Source organism: Scyliorhinus torazame, chromosome 27 (assembly GCF_047496885.1).
Source record: "Scyliorhinus torazame isolate Kashiwa2021f chromosome 27, sScyTor2.1, whole genome shotgun sequence".
Taxonomy (NCBI): domain Eukaryota; kingdom Metazoa; phylum Chordata; class Chondrichthyes; order Carcharhiniformes; family Scyliorhinidae; genus Scyliorhinus; species Scyliorhinus torazame.
In genome coordinates this window covers 15222595-15242403 of record NC_092733.1, presented here as the reverse complement: position 1 = coordinate 15242403, position 19809 = coordinate 15222595, and the positions used below count along the sequence as shown (strand labels likewise).

At 48.6% G+C, this 19809-nt stretch overlaps 2 protein-coding genes across 3 annotated transcripts in view; one reads left to right on the top strand and one right to left on the bottom strand.

Moving 5' to 3' along the window:
• The window catches only part of rnaseh2a (ribonuclease H2, subunit A), a 29532-nt gene extending 26659 nt beyond the window's left edge, over positions 1-2873 (top strand). The window contains exons 9-10 of one of the 2 annotated variants that reach the window (XR_011938266.1): positions 1811-2268; positions 2360-2873. Coding sequence is in view for 1 of the 2 variants with exons in the window: in XM_072490992.1 (XP_072347093.1) it covers positions 1811-1949 (139 nt within the window). In the remaining variant the exon portion in view is untranslated. Of the gene's footprint in view, positions 1-1810 lie in introns of both variants that reach the window. The other variant, XM_072490992.1, reaches the window with a different exon arrangement.
• A 6847-nt stretch (positions 2874-9720) lies between these two features.
• The window catches only part of rtbdn (retbindin), a 62852-nt gene continuing 52763 nt past the window's right edge, over positions 9721-19809 (bottom strand). Inside the window, exon 6 of the mRNA XM_072490991.1 lies at positions 9721-15229. Within this exon, the coding sequence (XP_072347092.1) occupies positions 14960-15229 (270 nt within the window). The 3' untranslated portion in view covers positions 9721-14959. The remainder of the gene's footprint in view (positions 15230-19809) is intronic.

Sequence of the window (19809 nt, the reverse complement as noted above, 5' to 3'; positions counted from 1 at the left end):
ACCATAAGCGATTTTCATTTCAGAATGTGCAAACTCCACGCGGATAGTCACCCGGGGCCGGGATCAAACCCGGGTCCTCGGCACCGTGAGGCAGCAGCGCTAACCACTACGCCGCCGTGCCGCCCCAAAAATAAAGGGAACAACAATTTCTACTGCATGAGGAGACGAAAGAGTTGAGTTGTTCCCTTTAGAATTGCTATTATTGCGAATCCATCCTGATTAGTGCAAGATGAAAAGCTTCAGCAGCATGTCTCTTTTTTGAGCAATACTCCGTTTCTGTGCTACCAAAAGACCATAAAATCAACAAGTGATCATTTCACTTGTATTGCCTTCGTTATATTTTTTTCAGAAGTGTCTGTGGCTTAATTTTGAGATCGGACACCAGAGACTCTTCACTGAAATGCGCCTGCAGTTGCAAAACAAAAAACAGCTGGTACCATGTCACCGGCAAACCTTCAGCAACCTGCAATGCAAGATCAAGGTGACCGATGTTGGTGCTGAGGAATGGAGCTCTTCCCACTTCAAGCACCCGTTGTTGGTGATCAAGCTGCCTCAACAACGTGCGTTGGAGGGTAGCACGGTGGCGCAGTGGTAGCACTGCAGTCTCACGGCGCTGAGGTCCCAGGTTCAATTCCGGCTCTGGGTCACTGTCCGGGTGGAGTTTGCACATTCTCCCCGTGTTTGCATGGGTCTTGCCCCACAGCCCAAAGATGTGCAGGCTAAGTGGATTGAACACGCTAAATTGCCCCTTAATTGGAAAAAATGAATTGGTGCTCTAAATTTATTTTTAAAAACAACGTGCCTTGGAGGGCGGCACGGCGGCGTAGGGGTCAGCCAAGCTGCCTTGCGGTGCCGAGAACCCAGGTCTGATCCCGGCCCTGGGTCACTGTCCGTGTGAAGTTTGCACACTCTCCCCATGTCTGTGTGGGTCTCACCGCCACAACCCAGAGATGTGTAGTGTAGGTGAAATGACACTGGGCAGCACGGTAGTATTGTGGATAGCACAATTGCTTCACAGCTCCAGGGTCCCAGGTTCGATTCCGGCTTGGGTCACTGTCTGTACGGAGTCTGCACATCCTCCCCGTGTCTGCGTGGGTTTCCTCCGGGTGCTCCGGTTTCCTCCCACAGTCCAAAGATGCGCAGGTTAGGTGGATTGGCCATGCTAAATTGCCCTTAGTGTCCAAAATTGCCCTTAGTGTTGGGTGGGGTTGCTGGGTTGTGGGGATGGGGTGGAGGTGTTGACCTTGGGTAAGGTGCTCTTTCCAAGAGCCGGCGCAGACTCGATGAGCCGAATGGCCTCCTTTGGCACTGTAAATACTATGATAAATACGATGACCACGTTAAATTGCCCCTTAATTGGAAAAAAAAGAATTGAGTACTCTAAATTTTGTATAACAAAAAACATGACTTGGCCTCAGTGCCAGATGAACACCCCCATTTTCCTCCAGCATAACCCTTTTTCCATTTCTTCTAGCTTCTGAGTCACTTGCAAGTTAATCCCTGTTTAGGGACAGTTTTGTGCTGTAGGCTCATGTCATTTAGGAGCTGGATTGATATTGTCCAGGCTCATTTCGCGCAGGGTACCACGTTCGGATCAAAGCATTTTAAAATCCCAACTTCAGCCTGTGCCTGATTTGAAAGACCAGCGATTCAAAGTCCCGCTTCACCCAAGTGTTGGTTAAGCGTTCAGGTCTTATCCAACGTTGCGATCAGAAGCAAGAACTCTTTTTTTTTTTTCTTCCCGGCCTCCATCCTGAGATTCTGGTGCCAACCACTGTCCATCTTTTTAAACTTGCCTTATTTTTTGTAGGGATGACGAAGAGGATGACAACAGCACAAAGGACACTCCGTCAGTGCTGTCCTACTTCCAAAGGAAGACCGAAGACCCCAAAACTCAGCCGCACCGCTTCTTCACTGAAAGGAAGCTTGTCTCTCTTGAGAACCTTTAAGTATACCGCTCCCTACTTCCTACATGTTGTGAAAATGCAAAACAACGTGTGAAATCCGGATGCTATGCAGAAGTGGGGGAAAAAATAAGATGCCTTAATATTGATGGGGAGAGAGAGAGAGAGAGAGAGGATCCAGCTTTTCCAAGACGTTGTACGTTGGATAACGGGTTAGCAATGAACAGCGGTCTGGTCTGCATGTAGAAAGCCACATTAACCCTGCACTCAATTGTTTCATGAGGATGTTAAACCCTGGACCGTTCACTAAGGACTAGTTCCCTGTCAGTTTCAGAGGTTTGGGTCGAGCTGCTTGCTCAGTTGTGCATTGTTGCTTATTGGACTGGGTTACCGGGAGTGTGGCTTTGCATTATCACAGAGACTGCTGTTGAACTCAATGTTGTTTTTTTTAAAAGAAAGATGCTCTCTAAGCAATTCCTTGCCATTCTCCCAAGGAGGCTGACTTTCTACAGTTCCGGAGAAAGGTCCCGCGAGCTGAAATGTTTCTCTCTACAGATGCTGGCTGACCTGCATCTTTTTTTATTTCGAACATCCACGGTATCAGTGCAGACCCGATTGAAGACTTTCTTCTCGGCTTTGGTCAGTGCCTCAGTAACCAGGAGGCAGGAGTAGGCTGGGAATAAATGATCACTCTTTCGTTCAACTCTCCCGCCCCCCCCCGCCCAACCTTCTTTCCTCCCTCTCTCCCTTGGGACTGGTGCCCAATCTGTTTAATAAAACGGTTGAGATCGGAAAATCCTCATCTGGGAAATAATAAACTTGTCGCTAAGTCTTCATGATACAGTTCATTAGAGTTACAGAGCTGGCAGCACAAAATTTGTATACAGAGCACGGGGCATGTGGAAATAATTTACTGCTGAATTTCTGCGAGAATTTGGAATATACCAATAAAACAATTGTGTTTCGGAACCTGGCTGGACCTGAGGAATATCTTTGACCTGAAATCTCCGGCTTTAGTAAATTGAGTACGACAGCGGCCGGACTCCACGAGATTTTAGTTAATTACCTGCTGTCCTGTCACAATTCTGACAGGTTTCTCCTGGAGAAATGAGGACTTTCAAGTGACAATTTATAATCCAATCCGCAATGTGCAAATTCGAGCCCTAAAGAAGGGTCTTTATAGCAATCTCCTGACATGGAGTAATTCACGTACAATAACTAGCTACCATGTTTTCTCTGAATTATATATCCCCTAGTTAATACACTTTTATTCGTGTGTAAATAGAAACAGCATGTTTACTGTCAACTACAGTCCATGATTAATGGTTTAAGGTCCCCCGTGTACATCTATAGGAGTTCACTGGTGCTTAACAGTATAGTGCATCAGCTGCTATATTTTAGGCTGAGCGTGAAGGACACCATCAAGGTTGCAAAGGTGATAAATCAAGTAGCAGTGATCATTCCCTTAGTACTGTACTGAAGTGCCAGGCTAGATTAGATGCCAAGGTCTTTGCGTGTTCATTAAATCTCCCGCCGCGGATGTGGGACTGGCTTTAACTGCGCCAAACTAATAATAAACTTTAATGTCACAAGTAGGTTTACATTAACACTGCAATGAAGTTACTGTGAAAATCCCCTAGTCGCCTGTTCGGATACACAGAGGGGGAATTCAGGATGTCCAAGTTACCTAACAGCACGTCTTTCTGGGCTTGTGGGAGGAAACCGGAGCACGCCTAGGAAACGCACGCAGACACGGGGAGAGCGTGGAGACTCCGCACAGACAGTGACCCAAGCTGGTAATCGAACCTGGGATCCTGTGAAGCAACAGTGCTAACCACTGTGCTGACATTGAAGTTGCAAATCCTGTGGCTGAGACAGTGAATGAGAGAGTGCGTGAGTGAACAGCTTGTAGAGTGGCACCACTGCCAATCTGAACCATGCGACTGTGACCTAGTTCCGCCTGGCCTCTCCCCTCCCCCTCTCTGTAACTCCGTCCAGCCCTCCAACCCAACTGAGATGCCAATTCCGACTTGTGCATCCTCTGTTTTTATTGCTGTGCCATTGGTGGCTATGCCTTAAGCTGCCAGGGCCTGAAGTACTGGAGTTCTCTCCCTGGCTCCCTCCTCCACCTCTCGCGCCGCTTTAACACACAGCTTATGGCCATCTGCCTTAATGTCTCGTTATGTGGACTAGTGTTTCTTTTATTTTAAAACATCCTCTGAAATGCCTTGGGACCTTTTTTCTAGGTACTGTTTCAAGGCAAGTTGCTTCTTCCCGCTGATGAGTTGGGTTGCTCTGTTCCCTCTGTAGGTGGATACTTGGGTCACATTCAGCAGGTGATTGCAGAGGCACCAGTACACCTCAGCACTGATGTTTCTGCTATGTGTAAGAATGCTGGGCCAGGGAGGGGGGGCAAGTTAGCGCGCAAAAAACAGTCCTGTTTTGGGTGCGTATAGCGGGGTCTTCATCGGCATCTGCAGTGCGGACAACGACCCTTCCATCAAAAGGGACTCTTCGTTTGTTTTGGCCTCGTCCTGCCGAGGCCTTACCTCATTTTTAAATGCCGCCCCGATCTCTCGACCCCTCCCCTTAGACACCACACTGCGGCCTCCGGACCCCCACACTGCCCCAACTTCCCTCTTACGGGGTCTTCGAAACCTCTCACCACATCGCTTACCACAGGGGCCGGTTTAGCACAGTGGGCTAAACAGCTGGCTTGTAATGCAGAACAAGGCCAGCAGCGCAGGTTCAATTCCTGTACCGGCCTCCCCGAACAGGCGCCGGAATGTGGTGACTAGGGGCTTTTCACAGTAACTTCATTGAAGTCTACTTGTGACAATGAGCGATTATTATTAAGGGCAGGGTACTCCCAGGCCTAATCCCCATCACCTTGGCACTGGCATTCTGGCATTGCCACGCCTAATGGCTCGCTTAAATATGTTCATCTGGATCTCATCCAGACCCCGTCACTGGGTCGGGGGAACAAGGCCGTTTGATTGCACTCAGTATAAGACGGCACAGATTTTGCGGTCAGTTGCTGCTGACCTCGAAGAAAGCTGCCCACAGTGATCGAGTAATCTCTGACATGGTTTCTCCTTTCCCAATGGCAATTTAAATCTGGCGCCAAGTCAACGGGATGATAACATGAAAACACAAGAAATGGGAGGAGGTGCAAGCCATTCAGCCCCTCGAGCCTGACGTGGTGCATGGTGGCCTCTGTTTAATAAAAGAGCTGGGATTGATAAATCATGGCTGATCTGATTGTGGGCTCGACCCCACTTCCCTTCCTGCCCCGCCATAACCCTCGACTCCCTTGTCGATCAAACATCTGTCTAACCCAGCCCCGAATGTATTCCCAGGCCTCCACAGCTCGCTGGGCAAGAGAATTCTCAAGCACTTAACACCTCCGGGGAGAGGGGAAGAGCTCCATTCCTCCTCCACTCCGCCTTAAGTGAGAGACCCAGGGCAGCACGGTGGCGCAGTGGTTAGCATTGCTGCCTCATGGCGCCGAGGTCCCAGGTTCGATCCCGGCTCTGGGTCACTGTCCGGGTGGAGTTTGCACATTCTCCCCGTGTTTGCGTGGGTTTCACCCCCACAACCCAAAGATGTGCCGGGTAGGTGGATTGACCACGCTAAATTGCCCCTTAATTGGAAAAAATGAATTGAATACTCTAAATTTATTTTTAAAAAGTGAGAGACACCTTTATTTGCAAATTGTGCCCGTGGGCACGGAGAGAATCCCAACGGTGGGAGAATTCAGGCTCGTGTCTTATTCTTCTAAACTCCAATGAGTATAGGCTCAAACCTTCCTCATAAAACAAACGTTCCCACCCACCCCAGGAGTCCGCCGACTGAACCTTCTCTGAACTGCTTCCAATGGCAAATCCTTAAGTACTGAACGACACTACGGACACCTGACCCTCACCCAATCAGTAATATCTCGCCCACATCCAACCAATCACGGTGCAGGCAAGTAAGGAGCCAATCACATAGTGGTATTCGCACACAGCCGACTTGGTAAGTTAAACGCACTTACTATGCTTCATTTTTCATTGAAATGTTCAGATAGCCAAATAAATCATCGTGATTGGTTTAAGATGTAAACTAGAATAAAAATTAAGAAAATAAAATGTTTTATAACATAATGCAGAATGTTTTGATGTTGTGGACAGTCCATAAACGTAAAATTTGATTTTTAACAGTGAGACTAGCAGTGTGCAAGTGGTTGCAGCATAGGTAATGGGCCGTGTGAACCTCTGCAGTGCACCTATGGAGGAGCATTGATTGATTCAACAGAAACCTCTGTATTTTTACTTTGTTCTGTGAATAAGCATGCTCCTGCTGTCAGTTCCAGTGGAGTAAGGAACGGTGACAATTTCGCTGTCATTAACACGGCTAAACTAAGCCAATAAACAACTGCTCTTCCAGGCTTTGGTTTCTACTGAGTTCAATGTAAAAGAATATTTTGCAAGGAGTACATCTCCCGCTGTACTACTCCTCCTCATTCACGTACCGTGCCCTAAGCGGGCCTTATGCTTGGCGAAGTATTGTAGTGGTTTAGAATCATAAAATTTACAGTGCAGAAGGAGGCCATTCGGCCCATTGAGTCTGCACCGACCCTTGGAAAGCACCCTATCCAAGCCCACATCTCCACCCTATCCCCGAAACCCAGTAACCGCACCTTAACCTTTTTTACGGACACGAAGGGGCAATTTAGCACGGTCAATCCAACTAACCTGCACATCTTTCGGGTCTGGGCGAGGAAACCGGAACACCCGGACGAAACCCACGCAGAGGCTGGTAGAATGTGCAGACACCTCACAGACAGCGACCCAAGCCGGGAAATGAACACGGGACCCTGGAGCTGTGATGCAACAGTGCTAACCACTCTGCTGCCCCATTGTCATTTGTCATTGCCTTCTGCAGTCTGGCTGACCAGGGAGCTCTTCCATACGAACCCCCTGCCACCAGGCATACTGGAAGGATTTAACGGGCTGATAATCTGTTTAAGCCAGGCTTTGAACACATTTTCCGCAGACATCAAGTCCTAGAGTGGGACTTGAACCCAGAGCTCCCACCCAGAGGTAGGGACACCACTCACTGCGCCACAAGACCTCTCCTCGCACTGCACACAATTGCTTAAAGTTAGAATTGCGAGAAAATAACCAAGTATGTTTAAACAGAAAATCTGGAGAAGAGGGTAAAAATGATGGAGCACACCTCTGCTGCTGTGGCACGCAAGCAGAGGGCACACCAGGCCCAAAGAGCCTTTACAAGTAAGATTCATTTTTAAAAGATCCTTGAATGTTTTTTTAGCCTAGCGAGCCGATCTTTTTCAAATGTTTTAAAAACCCAGTCAGATGTAAATGAATATGTAATCAGTCTCTGCATCCTTATTCCGGGCATTCTCTATTTAATTATTAATTTCTGACTGAATGCATTTCTTTTCTTTGACAACTTCAGTAATCATAAGGCCCCTTGGGTTTCTGGGGCATTTTTCTCTCTTGTTCACAGTTGACGTTAATGGACGTCACTGTCGGCTAGCAGACGGCTTCTCAATCTGCTCCCGAAAGTTTAGACAGGCACGTTGAACCAAATAAATCGAACAAAAAGGTGAGCGTGCTCTCGCAACGTTGCGCACTGATGTGTTCAATGTCACACTGAGCGATCCTGCACTTGCTTGGGAGACATCTCTCTCTCACATGCAGTCTCTCACGCGCACACCACACTCTCACACACACTGGGCGTGATTGAACGACCACGCTGCGCCGAGAAGAGCCACGGCGAAGTGTGGCAGTTAGAAGCGAGGAGACCCCGCTCCCGGGATCTGCCCGACTCGTAACGCCTCGCGAGATCTAACGTGATGTAAATCCTGCCCATTGTGGGCAGGATCACTTTTTGGCAAATCTGCATATTAGAGCAAGACAGCTAGTCTCACTTCTTAACATCCAGTTTCCCGAACACCCAAGGTGTTGGGATCTAGCCCCTTTGCCGTGGACCAGAGAGAACGGCACTCGTGGGGATCTCCCAGGGAGATCCCCAGGTGCTTGCCAAGGATGGCAGTCAGTGCCAGGCTGGCATTTTTTCTGTACCAGGGATCGGGCCTGGGGGTGCGGGTGCAGGGGGCCCCCTTATAGGCGAGTTGGGGGGGGGGTTTGGGGATCGCATTGGGGGGGGTCGAGAGAACGGGATGACCCCTCAATCTTCTGCAATGTGAAGTTCCAGCGTGCAGAGCTCCTCGGTGCAGGAAGCAAGACCACGTAAGGAAATTCTCCGCTGAGGCCCCGAATATAACCAGAGTCCCGGTGAATTGCCTGGTGTTTCTTGGCGCTCACGCTCACATTCAGTTAGATCGCACCCAAGGTGTTTAATTGGTTTTTAATTTGAAAGTGTGACGGAGTTCAATTACCATGCATAGTTAATACTAAATCACCCCCATGTCAGCATGCTCTATTGGCTATTCCGCTTCCTCAATTACTACCAAAGATTTCAGAAATACTTTTTGCTTAAATATTTGGGAAATGAGATTAAACAAAAAGATGTTCATATTTATCAGAATTTTTGGCAACTTTTAAAGCAGATCCTGATTGCAAAATATTCAACTGTTTGATAATTCTGGATATTCACGATACAAAATGAAATGAAAATCGCTTATTGTCACAAGTAGGCTTCAAATGAAGTTACTGTGAAAAGCCCCTAGTCGCCACATTCCGGCGCCTGTTCGGGGAGGCTGGTACGGGAATTGAACCGTGCTGCTGGCCTGCCTTTCAAAGCCAGCGATTTAACCCAGTGTGCTAAACCAGCCCCATCCATTACATCAATTGAACTTACAATGCTAAGGGTTACATGTCATACAGAGAAATATGGATTGAGTCTGTGGCCCTCATTACCAGTAATCTCATGAAGTGACTGAGAAGGCACCACGTTGTGTTCCGGGTATGGCGACGCAGTGATTATATTGCTCTACTTGGAGCTTGGTCGCAGCAGGAGACTCCCAGAAAGACACCGCAAATGCATCCGGATGTCCTCAAAGCATTCCTGAAGAGGTCAGACATACACACTCGTACATGGGAGACTATCTGATGACCGACTAGGATAGAGAAGGCTCATTCGGGAAGGCGCCAAACACATTGAGAGACTTTGTCGGGAACGTGCAGTGATGAAATTGAGCCATTGGACTGAGTGCGCAAACCTCCAGACAGCCCAACCCCCCAACCGTCCTAGCCTCACATGTGCCAGAGTACAGATCGCGCACTTAACGACCAGTTCAGAACCCACTGACCCAGAAGAAAAGCAAATCATCCTCGGTCCCGAGGGACGGTCTAACAAGAAGATATCGACTAGTAACCCAGGGACCTAATGATCGGGAGACATTGGCTCAAATCCCAGCATGACAACCGGAGAATTTAAATTCAGAACTAAATCAATCTGCAATAAAAAGCACCGCTCAGATTTGGTGACCATAAAACTACCGAACTGTCATCAACACCCCATCAGTTTCACAAATATCCTTCAGGGGAAGGGAATCTGCCGTCCTGACTCGGTCTGGCCTACATGTGACTCCAGACCCACAGCAATGTGTTTGACACTGATTGTCCTTTGAAAGAGTCGAGCAAGACAGCACCTTGCTCCCCATGAGCATTGATGATGGGCAATAAATGTCAGCGTTTAATCTGATCCCCTGAATGAAATGTTAAATCTGTTGTACAGTTTGACACAAACTTAGTGCATTATGGAAACCTTAACAGTAAAGGATTTGTGAGAAATCCTTGTGTTGGAATTCCGTAATATAAATAAGTCTACATGACGTGAAGGGTTTTATCACCGTGTTTCCCATTTTATTAGTAAATCTCACAGTTCTGTAGAATTGCACAATACCAGTAGTACAGGGACAGATAACCTGGTTAATAAAAATATAGAGGGAGCAGAGAGAAGAAAAGCACACTATCCATTTATACAAGAAAATCCTGCTTACAGCACACATTGCACAGGGACCAAACCCACGGCAGATCTTTACAACCTGCCACAGTAAGGTAAACAGACTCTCATCAACATATACGAGACATGACGAGGCAGGAACAGTGCCTAAAATATAAGAGGCTTCAATCAAATCTATTTTACTCTTTATTTTAAACGTACGCAGGCAGGGCAAGGGGGTCGGCAAGGGGAAGCAGAGACTTGTCACTAACCTATTGTGTGACAGGAGTATGTTGGTAAGAATCTAGTCTGAAGCAAGCGGCATCAACAATGCAAGAACATTCCCCGCCTGTTGACATGCTGTAGTTCCCAAGTTGAAATGGGAATTCCCATTCCCATTCCCAAGTAAAGTGATCATTCATATGTTTATTGTATGGAAAAGGGGTGGTCATGTTGTCAGGTTAAGAATAGGACTGCTCATCCCCCCCCTCACCCCGCATGCCCCATCACCTCACTTCACCTAATGGAGTTCCCAGTTGACTTTCACCAATAGGCCCATCTCCCCTCAAGTCTCAGAGGCTTGGACTGCTCTGTTTGAATATTGTCAATAAAGTCGGGGTCGGCACCATGCCAACAGCAACACCTAGCAGGAGTCAGGGAATGATGATTTTATATTGGGCCTGGCCAGACTTGGGTAAGTTATCGATCCATCTCTTGTAACTATGTTTCCCAGTTCTATATTTCCCATTTTATACAGTTATAAAGTTGACAAAAAAAAGTATTTCTACGCTTGAAGCCTGAGAAAAACTGATTTAGCCAAAACGTTCAAGAGATCATGGTCAAATCATCTGTGCTTTTTGCACCTGTTACAAAGCAATGCACGACTAAAATGTGCAGCCGGCTTTACTTTTGGACTGCGCTGATTTTACATTTACATTCCAAAGCGATTAATCGTACAATTATAACAAAACTAAGCAGTTTTGAACTCCGTACAGAGATACGGAATAGAGATTGGCACTGCTGCCTCACCACGCCAGGGACCCAGGTTTGATTCCAACCTCAGGTGACAGACTGTGCGGAGTCTGCACGTTCTCCCCGTTTCTGCGTGGGTTTCTCCGGGTGCTCTGGTTTCCTCCCACAGTTCAAAGATGTGCGGGTTAGATGGATTGGCCATGATCAATTACCCCTTTGGCTGGGGGTTACAGAAATAGAGCAGCAGATTGGGCCTAGGTAGGGTGGTCTTTCGAGGGGCCGGTGCAGACCCGAAGGGCAGAATGGCCTCTTACTACACTGCAGGGGTTCTATGACTTCTACGAGAGCCTCAGCAAGGTCAACCCCAGTCTTTGCTGAGGGAACAATTCTTCTGCTTCCCAGCCTATGTCCTGTTGCTGATACAGGCGCGTTGTATCACAAATGGAATTAGTTTTTTTTTGACAGACTAAGTTTCTGCGCATGCTTGATCTGCAGCAAGTTGCTAATTAGATTTAAAAATCAGTCCAGTCTCCCTGGAAATACAGCATTGGCAAAGCAAAAAGATCTGTTTCATTGAGAGACAAGTGCAAGCATTGAAGCAGTCTGTACACTGACTGTCCCCACGTCATTGATAACATGATTCAAGTCAGATGACGAGCCAAATTCTTCACCCTCTGGTAAATTAGAATTTGTTGTAGGATTACTGAACAGTAAATTGAAAAATTAAAACAGGAAAAAGCTCAGAATCAAGTGCAGAGCTATATTAAACGGTGGAGGAAAAAAAATGGACTTTTAAAAAAATAAAATAGTTTTAGAAGCTTTTAATCACCTATTCAATCCTGTCGTTTCGAACAAAGAAGTGGAGGAGCCTAAACGCGAGCCAGTCTGTATAATACCGGCCTGATCATTGAGGGTTTCATTCTTTTTAAAAATAAATTTAGAGTACCCAATTCTTTTTTTTCCCAATTGAGGGGCAATTTAGCGTGGCCAATCTACCTACCCTGAGCATCTTTGGGTTCTGAGGCCCACGCAGACACGGGGAGAATGTGCAAACTCCACACGGACAGTGACCCGGGGCCGGGATCGAACCCGGGTCCTCAGCGCCGTGAGGCAGCAGTGCTAACTACTCCACCGTGCCGCCCTATTCACACACGTTCTATCAACTCAGCCATCTGATGCCACCTGGATGACGGGTGTCCTTGTTAAATATTTAACCCAGGATTTGCCAGTCACTCACTCGTTATTACTCCAGGTAGCAATGTTTGTTGCGCCAAGTCATGTGGTACGAACTGGAATGTCAACGATAATGCACCATTTGGGATTGGCCCGTTTGCTATATGACTGCTACAATCCAAGTGTACCTCCATTGCAATGGGCGAAGGTCAAGGGTGGGAAATGTCCACGCACAGGGTGCACCAATATTTAGTTGTAAAATAGGCTTTGACTAAATTGACTGGTTTGGCAGAGATGGCCCAATGCTAAAGATTGGGAGTGGGGGGGCGTTAAGATTTCCATTCCTGATTTATGTCAGACTGATTTGACCTTCTTTCTCCTCTTCCACCCATCTCCACCCCCCTCTGCTCCTCTCAATAGAATGCTCATATGTGAACAAGTAGTCACTTCAGTGGGAGTTTTGAGTGACTGGTAGCCACTGAGATGTACTTTACCTCTAGGAGAAGAGCGAATCAAAGGTTGTGACAATACTTTTTTTAAATTAATAAATGACTCCTCAGCGATGGCCACACTCTCCCTTTACGCGAAACCTCTGTCCGTGCCACTCAAACCTGTGCCTGTGTAAATTCGTAATGCAGCGTGAAGCATCACATCAGCAGTCCTGCAATTCTAGATGCACAACCCCATGCGCTGCAGTGATATTCTAACATGCACAGAGGTTCTGAAAATTATCACAAAATTACATTTTTAATATGGTGACGAATGCTCCACAGTTATTCCATCCTTTTAATTCCACTATGAAATGAGCATTAGAAATTTACAGAAAAATGTGATCATTTTGGAAGCCAAAAAGTCATTAATCATAAAATCCAGTAAGTAAACTATATTTTCATGGATATTTATATGTTATATTTATATTTAAATACAGAGTGCAACTTATAGAATCTATTCCCCCACCCCCACAGAGTGTGATCAGTAATTGTTAAGAATACCAAATGTAAATAATTCTCCCGTCTCCTCACGGCAGGATTTATATTGAGAGCAAGAAATTTCCACCCCATTTACACTTGAGCTGCAGAACAGGAGCATCAAAAGGTTTGCGACAAAAGAGACTGTAGCTTTGCTAGGAACTTTGCCAGAGATGTTGGCACGCTGTCAGACAAATTCTCTTTTAATTTTATACATCTTGTTTTATTCTGAGTCTTGCCTCCAATAGAGAAATGATTTCGGAGGAGGTGTGATTCAGAGCGTCGAAACAAAGTGAGGCATGGATGGGGGCAGTTTATTTTAACCTACACTGAAAAGGAGGAGCCACAGAACAGGGAGTACAATTTTAACAAGCCCTGAACAGGGACTTGATTCGTCCTCATAGGATCGAAGGTTTAAGGTAGATTTAGGCTTGCTTCACTCGAAATAACCGCTCCAGAATGGAGAAGATCAGAGTCAGTTGTAAGATTGATTTGATTTGATTTATTATTACATGTACTGAAGTACAGTGGAAAGATTGGGTTAATATCCTGGAGTTAGACTTCGGGAGTTAGGGAGAGGAGTCACGATGTTTATCTGCTTGCTAGTTTTACCTTTCTTGGATTAAGTTGTGTGTCTTTTAAAGAGAACTGCACAAGTTGTGTGGAGGGGATTGCCTCACTGGTCAAAATGTGAGCTTCAGAATTGTTTTGGGAATGGGGAAATGTCCATGAAACTTGGAATAATCTTTGTCACAAGTAGGCTTACATTAACACTGCAATGAAGGTACTGTGAAAAGCCCCACACTCCGGCGCCTGTTTGGGTACACAGAGGGGGAATTCAGAATGTCCACTTTGCCTAACAAGCAAGTCTTTCGGGACTTGTGGGAGGAAACCGGAGCACCCGGAGGAAACCCACGCAGACACGGGGAGAACGTGCAGACTCCGCACAGACAGTGACCCAAGCCGGGAATCGAACCTGGGTCCCTGGCGCTGTGAAGCAACAGTGCTAACCACTGTGCTACCGTGCTGCCCTAGTCCTTTTTTTGATAGAGTAATCTCACTGTTTGTTTGACTCTTGTTCCAATTGCTTTCTTTAAAGCTTTTTTTAACCCTTCCGTATTTTTGTGCTAATTTACATTTTGGATGACGATCGATACGAAGATAACACAAAACTGTTGGGTGAAATATATCTAACTTGTCAGAGGAGAAATCTGATGGCAAACGATGCACCACATTCCGATACCAAATATTCCAGCTTAACGTCCCCGAAATGGTATTGCGTCACTTTTTCACACCTGAAAAATTGACAAGCTTGATAAATTAGGCTGGAACCTCGACTGGGGTTGTAACCTTAATCCTGATTGGCAGATTGTGAGAGGGAAAACGGAACGAGAAGGTATGGGAGGATGGTGGGAGAGAGAGAGCACGGTAGCACAAGTGGCTAGCACTGTGGCTTCACAGCGCCAGGGTCCCAGGTTCGATTCCCCGCTGGGTCACTGTCTGTGCGGAGTCTGCACGTTCTCCCTGTGTGCGTGGGTTTCCTCCGGGTGCTCCGGTTTCCTCCCACAGTCCAAAGATGTGCAGTTTAGGTGGATTGGCCATGATAAATTGCCCCTTAGTGTCCAAAAGGTTAGGAGGGGTTATTGGGTACTGGGATAGGGTGGAAGTGAGGGCTTAAGTGGGTCGGTGCAGACTCGATGGGCCGAATGGCCTCCTTCTGCACTGTATGGTCTATGTTCGAAGAGGGGGTGGTTTTTTTCCTTCCCTGAACTCTCTCATTTGTGGTGAATTGGTTGAAGCTGGGCTCATATTGGAAAGAAATTTGGTGCCAGAATGGAGCATGGTAGAGGGTGAGGATGGACCGAGGAGGGGGAGGGAGTGGTGTTGTGGGGGGGGTGGCGAGGGATGGAGTGGGCGTTAGCTCTGGAATATTTCAGTGTGATCACAGCAAAGAGTAGGTTCCCTTAACAAGAGCAGCAACTATGCAAAAAAAAAGTAAAAGAGAGACAGCAACTGTAGCTTTAACTATTCGTTTGTGGGGAATCCACTCCCACTGCCATCGACGTCTTCCACAAAGAGCGAGCGTTTGCGGATGGAGAGCCTCAGCTGGTTCAGGGTGCTGCGCTTCTCTTTGCACGGGAGCTCTCCATTAATACCAGCCTTGGTGCTGTCCTCCTGCATCAGGGTTTTAATCACCTGCTCATCGTGCTTGTCCATGTTCAGGCAGTTGCAGGATTTGACCTTGAAGGAATCGCCGGACGTGCTCTGGCACAGGTCTTTGCCATCCTTGTACATCTTGGAAGGAAATAAAGTAAAGAAGGCCGTTAAGCCATGAACATCAGTTAATTTAAGGCCGTGCTGTTTTATTGATAATACATAGTCATATATTAGCAAAACCCTGGGCTGGATTCTCTGGTTGCCGACCAAATAGGGGACTGTGCCGCTTTCGCGATGCTGCTCCCCCCCTCCAGAGCAGCGTACTCTAGGAGTACGCCGTGCCACGTATCGATGGCCTCAGGACATTACCTGTGGCCCGCGCCCCTGATGCTCCCCCCCCCACCGAACGGCCGAGTTGTCGGCGGAGGGGAGACCCTACAGCTCTCACTGCACATGCCACTAAAATTTAGAGTACCCAATTATTATTATTTTTCCAATTAAGGGGCAAGTTAGCGTGGCCAGTCCCCCTACTCTGCACATCTTTGGGTTTGTGGGGGTGAAACCCACGCAGACACGGGGAGAATGTGCGAACTCCACACGGGCAGTGATCCAGAGCCGGGATTCGAACCCGGGTCCTCAGCGCCAATATCCCAGTACAAACCACTACGCCGCCTTGCTGCCCTCTTTTAAAAATAAAAAATAAAAAAAATTCTTACACATCTCTGCCCTCCTGATGCTCGGGCCTTTTCCTCCTGCATTCCCCCAGCCCAAAGCCGCACTCTTGTCTTCCAGTCTCATGTTGAGCAGCGTGGCAGGGAATTGATATTCGCGGGAGTTCCCACCCGCCATGCCGTCCTATCACCGGGAGCAGCAGAGGTGAGGACCCAGCAGCAATGCCGAGTGAGGAGGAGGAGCCTGGGGGGGGGGGGGGGGGGTCAAGGGCTCACCTTGGAACAGAGGATCTGATAGGAGTGTACAAGATCATGATACGTTCAGATGTGGTGGACAAAGAATATCTGCCCCCAGTAACTGATGGTACAAGGAATAAGGGACATGGAATTTTAGGCAAGAGATGTAGGATGGATGCGAAGAAGAACCTTTTCTAACAGCGAGTGGTGATGACTTGAAACTCGCTGCCCATGAGGCTGGTGGAAGCAGAGGCATTGAGTGGTTATAAAAGGCGATTGGGTGGACACTTGAGAGAAGCTGTGTTACTGGGCTACAGGAATAGAGCGGGAAATGGGACTGATTGCTTTAGAGAGAGCTAGCATGGATTTGATGGGCCAAACAGTCTCATTCTGTGCCATTTTGACTCGATTCCAGGTGAATGGGAGGAGGCAACAGTGAGTGGAAAGGGGGTTGTGGAGGTGGGGGTGGTGGTTTTTGGCCGGTGGGGGGAGGGGGGGGGGGGGGGGCGAGATCCTGGATATGGACAGTGAGCTGGAGTTCAACATTCTACTACATGGTATCCATGGCATTGGGGGGGGGGGGGTCAGTTAATTCAGTTGGCCCGGCTGGTTTGTGCTGCGGAGCGACGCCAACAGCACGGGTTCAATCCCCGTACCGGCTGAGGTTATTCATGAAGGCCCCGCCTTCTCAGCCTTGCCCCCTGCCCGAGGTGTGGTGAATATCGGGTTAAATCACCATCAGTCAGCTCTCTCTCCCTCTCTCAATAGGGGAGAGCATCCTATGGTCCTCAGGGACTAATTTCAGCCTTGCCCATTGGATTGGCTTCTGACCAGCTTGAAGACGGACAATGGGGTGGCGGGTAGCATGGAGGCACACTAATCGGGGGAGTAAATCAGTCAGGCTTTCAATTCCTGACCAGTATCCTGTGCATGCTGGAAAATGCATTTGTGGATGGCTGGCCAAAGAGCCTGTTATTCAGGCTCAACCAGAACGATGGCTTCTTGGGGCTGGTTTAACACAGTGGGCTAAACAGCTGGTTTGCAATGCAGAACAATGTCAGCAGCGCGGGTTCAATTCCCGTACCAGCCTCCCCGAACAGGCACCGGAATGTGGCGACTAGGGGCTTTTCACAGTAACTTAATTGAAGCCTACTCGTGACAATAAGCAATTATTATTATTATTCTTGAGAAGTAGCAAAGGAAAATTTGGTGCATGTAGAAATTGGTCCAACGCAAGAAAATACCTTTGGTTGGAGGGGATAGCACAAAGAGAGAGAGTTTTGGGGGGGGGGGGGGGGGGCGCAGCGGGGGAGGCAGTCCGAAAAACAACTTGGGAGCAGCAGAGAAATCTGCAGATCTTTATGACAGGCAATTTCTAACGAAGACATCCTGTCCCACACATCACAACAGGGAGTTCATCTATCTTGACAACTCCTCAGCACTGGCAGCAATCTTCCAGTAAATTTCCAGCCGGCTGCAGATTTCCCCCTGGGGCCCAGCATCCTCCAAGCAGACAAAAGCTTATCGATGTGACATAATTCACAGACATCTGCGACCATTTGTCATTCATGTCATAATCCTTCAGCAAAATAGTCACACATTTACCATTCGGCTGGAACCAGGGTTCACATGAGTCTCACGTGCTGCGAAGGAACAGCACTCTTCCAAAGTGGGATTGGCTCAGACATGTAATTAAGAGCGCTGAAGCGGGGAAGCTCCCAATTTTGAATGTGAATGCTGCACTAATAATCTCCATCAGGTTATCTCCCATTACACGTTGCAAGGGTTGCATTGGCAAGCGTACGACTGCCTCAGCGACTTTGATCAGCTGTGGCTTAACGCTAGGTTTCCAGAGTCAGAAGGTCACGTGTTCAAGTCACGCCCCAAAGATGAGCACAAAATCTAGGCCGAGCGCAGTACTGATGAGGGTGTCCTGGCCAATATTCATTCCTCAAGCTACATAACCAAAACAGATATCTGGGGCGAAATTCTCCGGTATCGGCGCGATGTCCGCCGACCGGCGCCAAAAACGGCGCAAATCAGTCGGGCATCGCGCCGCCCCAAAGGTGCGGAATCCTCCGCATCTTGGGTGGCCGAGCCCTAACCTTGAGGGGCTAGGCCCGCGCCGGACTGATTTCCGCCCTGCCAGTTGGCGGAAGTGCCCCGCCAGCTGCCGCGGAAATGACATTGCCGGGCGGCGCATGCGCGGGAGCGTTATCGGCCGCTCACAGCATCCCCGCGCATGCGCTGTGGAGGGAGTCTCTTCCGCCTCCGCCATGGTGGAGACCGTGGCTAAGGCGGAAGGAAAAGAGTGCCCCCACGGCACAGGCCTGCCCGCGGATCGGTGGGCCCCGATCGCGGGCCAGGCCACCGTGGGGGCACCCCCCGGGGCCAGATCGCCCCGCGCCCCCCCCCCCCCCCCCAGGAGCCCGCCCGCGCCGCCTTGTCCCGCTGGTAAGGTAGGTGGTTTAATCCACGCCGGTGGGACAGGCATTCTAGCAGCGGGACTTCGGCCCATCTGGGCCAGAGAATCGCCGGGGGGGGGGGGCGCCCGCCAACCGGCGTGGCGCAATTCCTGCCCCCGCCGAATCTCCGGTGCCGGAGAATTCGGCAACTGGCGGGGGCGGGATTCACGCCAGCCCCCGGCGATTCTCCGACCCAGCGGGGGTCGGAGAATCTCGCCCCTGGTTATTATCTTATAAACATAAACATAGAACATACACCATGCAGAAGGATGCCATTCAGCCCATCAAGTCTGCACCGACCCACTTAAGCCCTCACTTCCACCCTATCCCCGTAACGCAATAACCCCTCCTAACCTTTTTGGTCACTAAGTGCAATTTATCATGGCCAATCCACCTAACCTGCACGTCTTTGGACTGTGGGAGGAAACCGGAGCACCCGGAGGTAACCCACGCAGACATGGGGAGAATGTGCAGACTCCGCACAGACAGTGACTCAGCAGGGAATCGAACCTGGGACCCTGGCGCTGTGAAGCCACAGTGCTAATCACTTGTGCTACCGTGCTGCCCATCTTGTTGATGCTCGTGGACCTTGCGCCTAGAAATTGACTGTTGCGTGTTAACATTTCACACGCTGTGAAGAGTTTCCGGATGTTCTGTGATCATGGGTGGTACGATATGAATACAAGTTTTTCTTTCTGATCAAATGAGTAGCAGCATTCAAGACTTGGACAGGTACTTATTTTGGAAATTCCTTTATGGCCTCATCCTTCCCCATCTCTGTAACCTCTAGCCTCAAAACCCTTTGAGACATCTTTGCCCAGTCCAATTCTAGCCCCTTGCACATCCCCACTTTAAAATTCCTCTTCCCCAGAGAGCCTTTTAAAAAGTCTGGACGGCCCTCTCGGACAGCCCATTGGACACGGGATGGCATGGGGCCATTCTGGTGTGGCAGATGCCGTTCACCCGAATGAGGTTTCGGAAACTGTCCCCTGTAAAAGGGGTCCCGTTGTCTGATACGATGGATTCAGGCAGCCCATGTGTAGCGAACACTCGGCCTAATGTGTTCATCGTAGCCGCTGAGGTTGTGGCCCCCATCTCCTGTACAGACAGCCACTTGGAGTGGGTATCCACCAAAACTAAAAGCATCCTGCCTAAGAAAGGGTCCACGTAGTAAACATGGACCCTGGTCCTTAGGCAACCCGACCACACCCAGGGGTGGGGACCGGCAAATGGAGGCATTGCTTGTTGAGTCTGAGAAGGCCGACATTGCTGTACCATTTCTCCGCTGGCTTTATGAATTCCTGGCCACCATATATATCCGCATCGTTGTTTGTTCTGGGTGGGC